At 51.8% G+C, this 361-nt stretch overlaps 1 protein-coding gene across 1 annotated transcript in view; it reads left to right on the forward strand.

The window, feature by feature from the left end:
- Positions 1-182: 182 nt before the first annotated feature.
- LOC104076256 (hepatic lectin-like) overlaps positions 183-361 on the forward strand; it is a gene marked incomplete at its 5' end in the record, with an annotated part of 1,580 nt that continues 1,401 nt past the window's right edge. The window contains one exon of the mRNA XM_009577069.1: positions 183-257. Coding sequence (XP_009575364.1) covers positions 183-257 — 75 coding nt within the window. The remainder of the gene's footprint in view (positions 258-361) is intronic.

A 361-nucleotide genomic window follows, 5' to 3' on the forward strand; every position in this document is an offset into this window, starting at 1 on the left:
AGTATTTTAAGTTTCCTGGGATTTCTTTGCCCCGTAGGCTGCTGGAAAAGCGCATCCCCAGCAGAATAAACAAGCCAGAACAAAACACACCTTCAGCCTTGCCGGGGCGAGGTGCTTGCAGAGAACCCTCGGGTGGGAACACGACCGATAACCCGGCCTCTCTCCCTCTCTCTTTCTAATAGTCTCAGCCATTTCTTCTAAACTCAACGAGGTGCACCCGGAGCAGAAACAGAACTTTTCTGGCAGGGATTTTCTGTGTAAGTCCTGGCTGCTGCCCAAACCCACAAGCTTTTCTTCCCCTCTGAAGCTTTCCCTAAATTATCCCCAAAGTGGTCCCGCTCTGGCTTGCTTCGCTAAGGCG

This window comes from Fulmarus glacialis, unplaced genomic scaffold (genome assembly GCF_000690835.1).
Source record: "Fulmarus glacialis isolate BGI_N327 unplaced genomic scaffold, ASM69083v1 scaffold17894, whole genome shotgun sequence".
NCBI classification, from domain to species: domain Eukaryota; kingdom Metazoa; phylum Chordata; class Aves; order Procellariiformes; family Procellariidae; genus Fulmarus; species Fulmarus glacialis.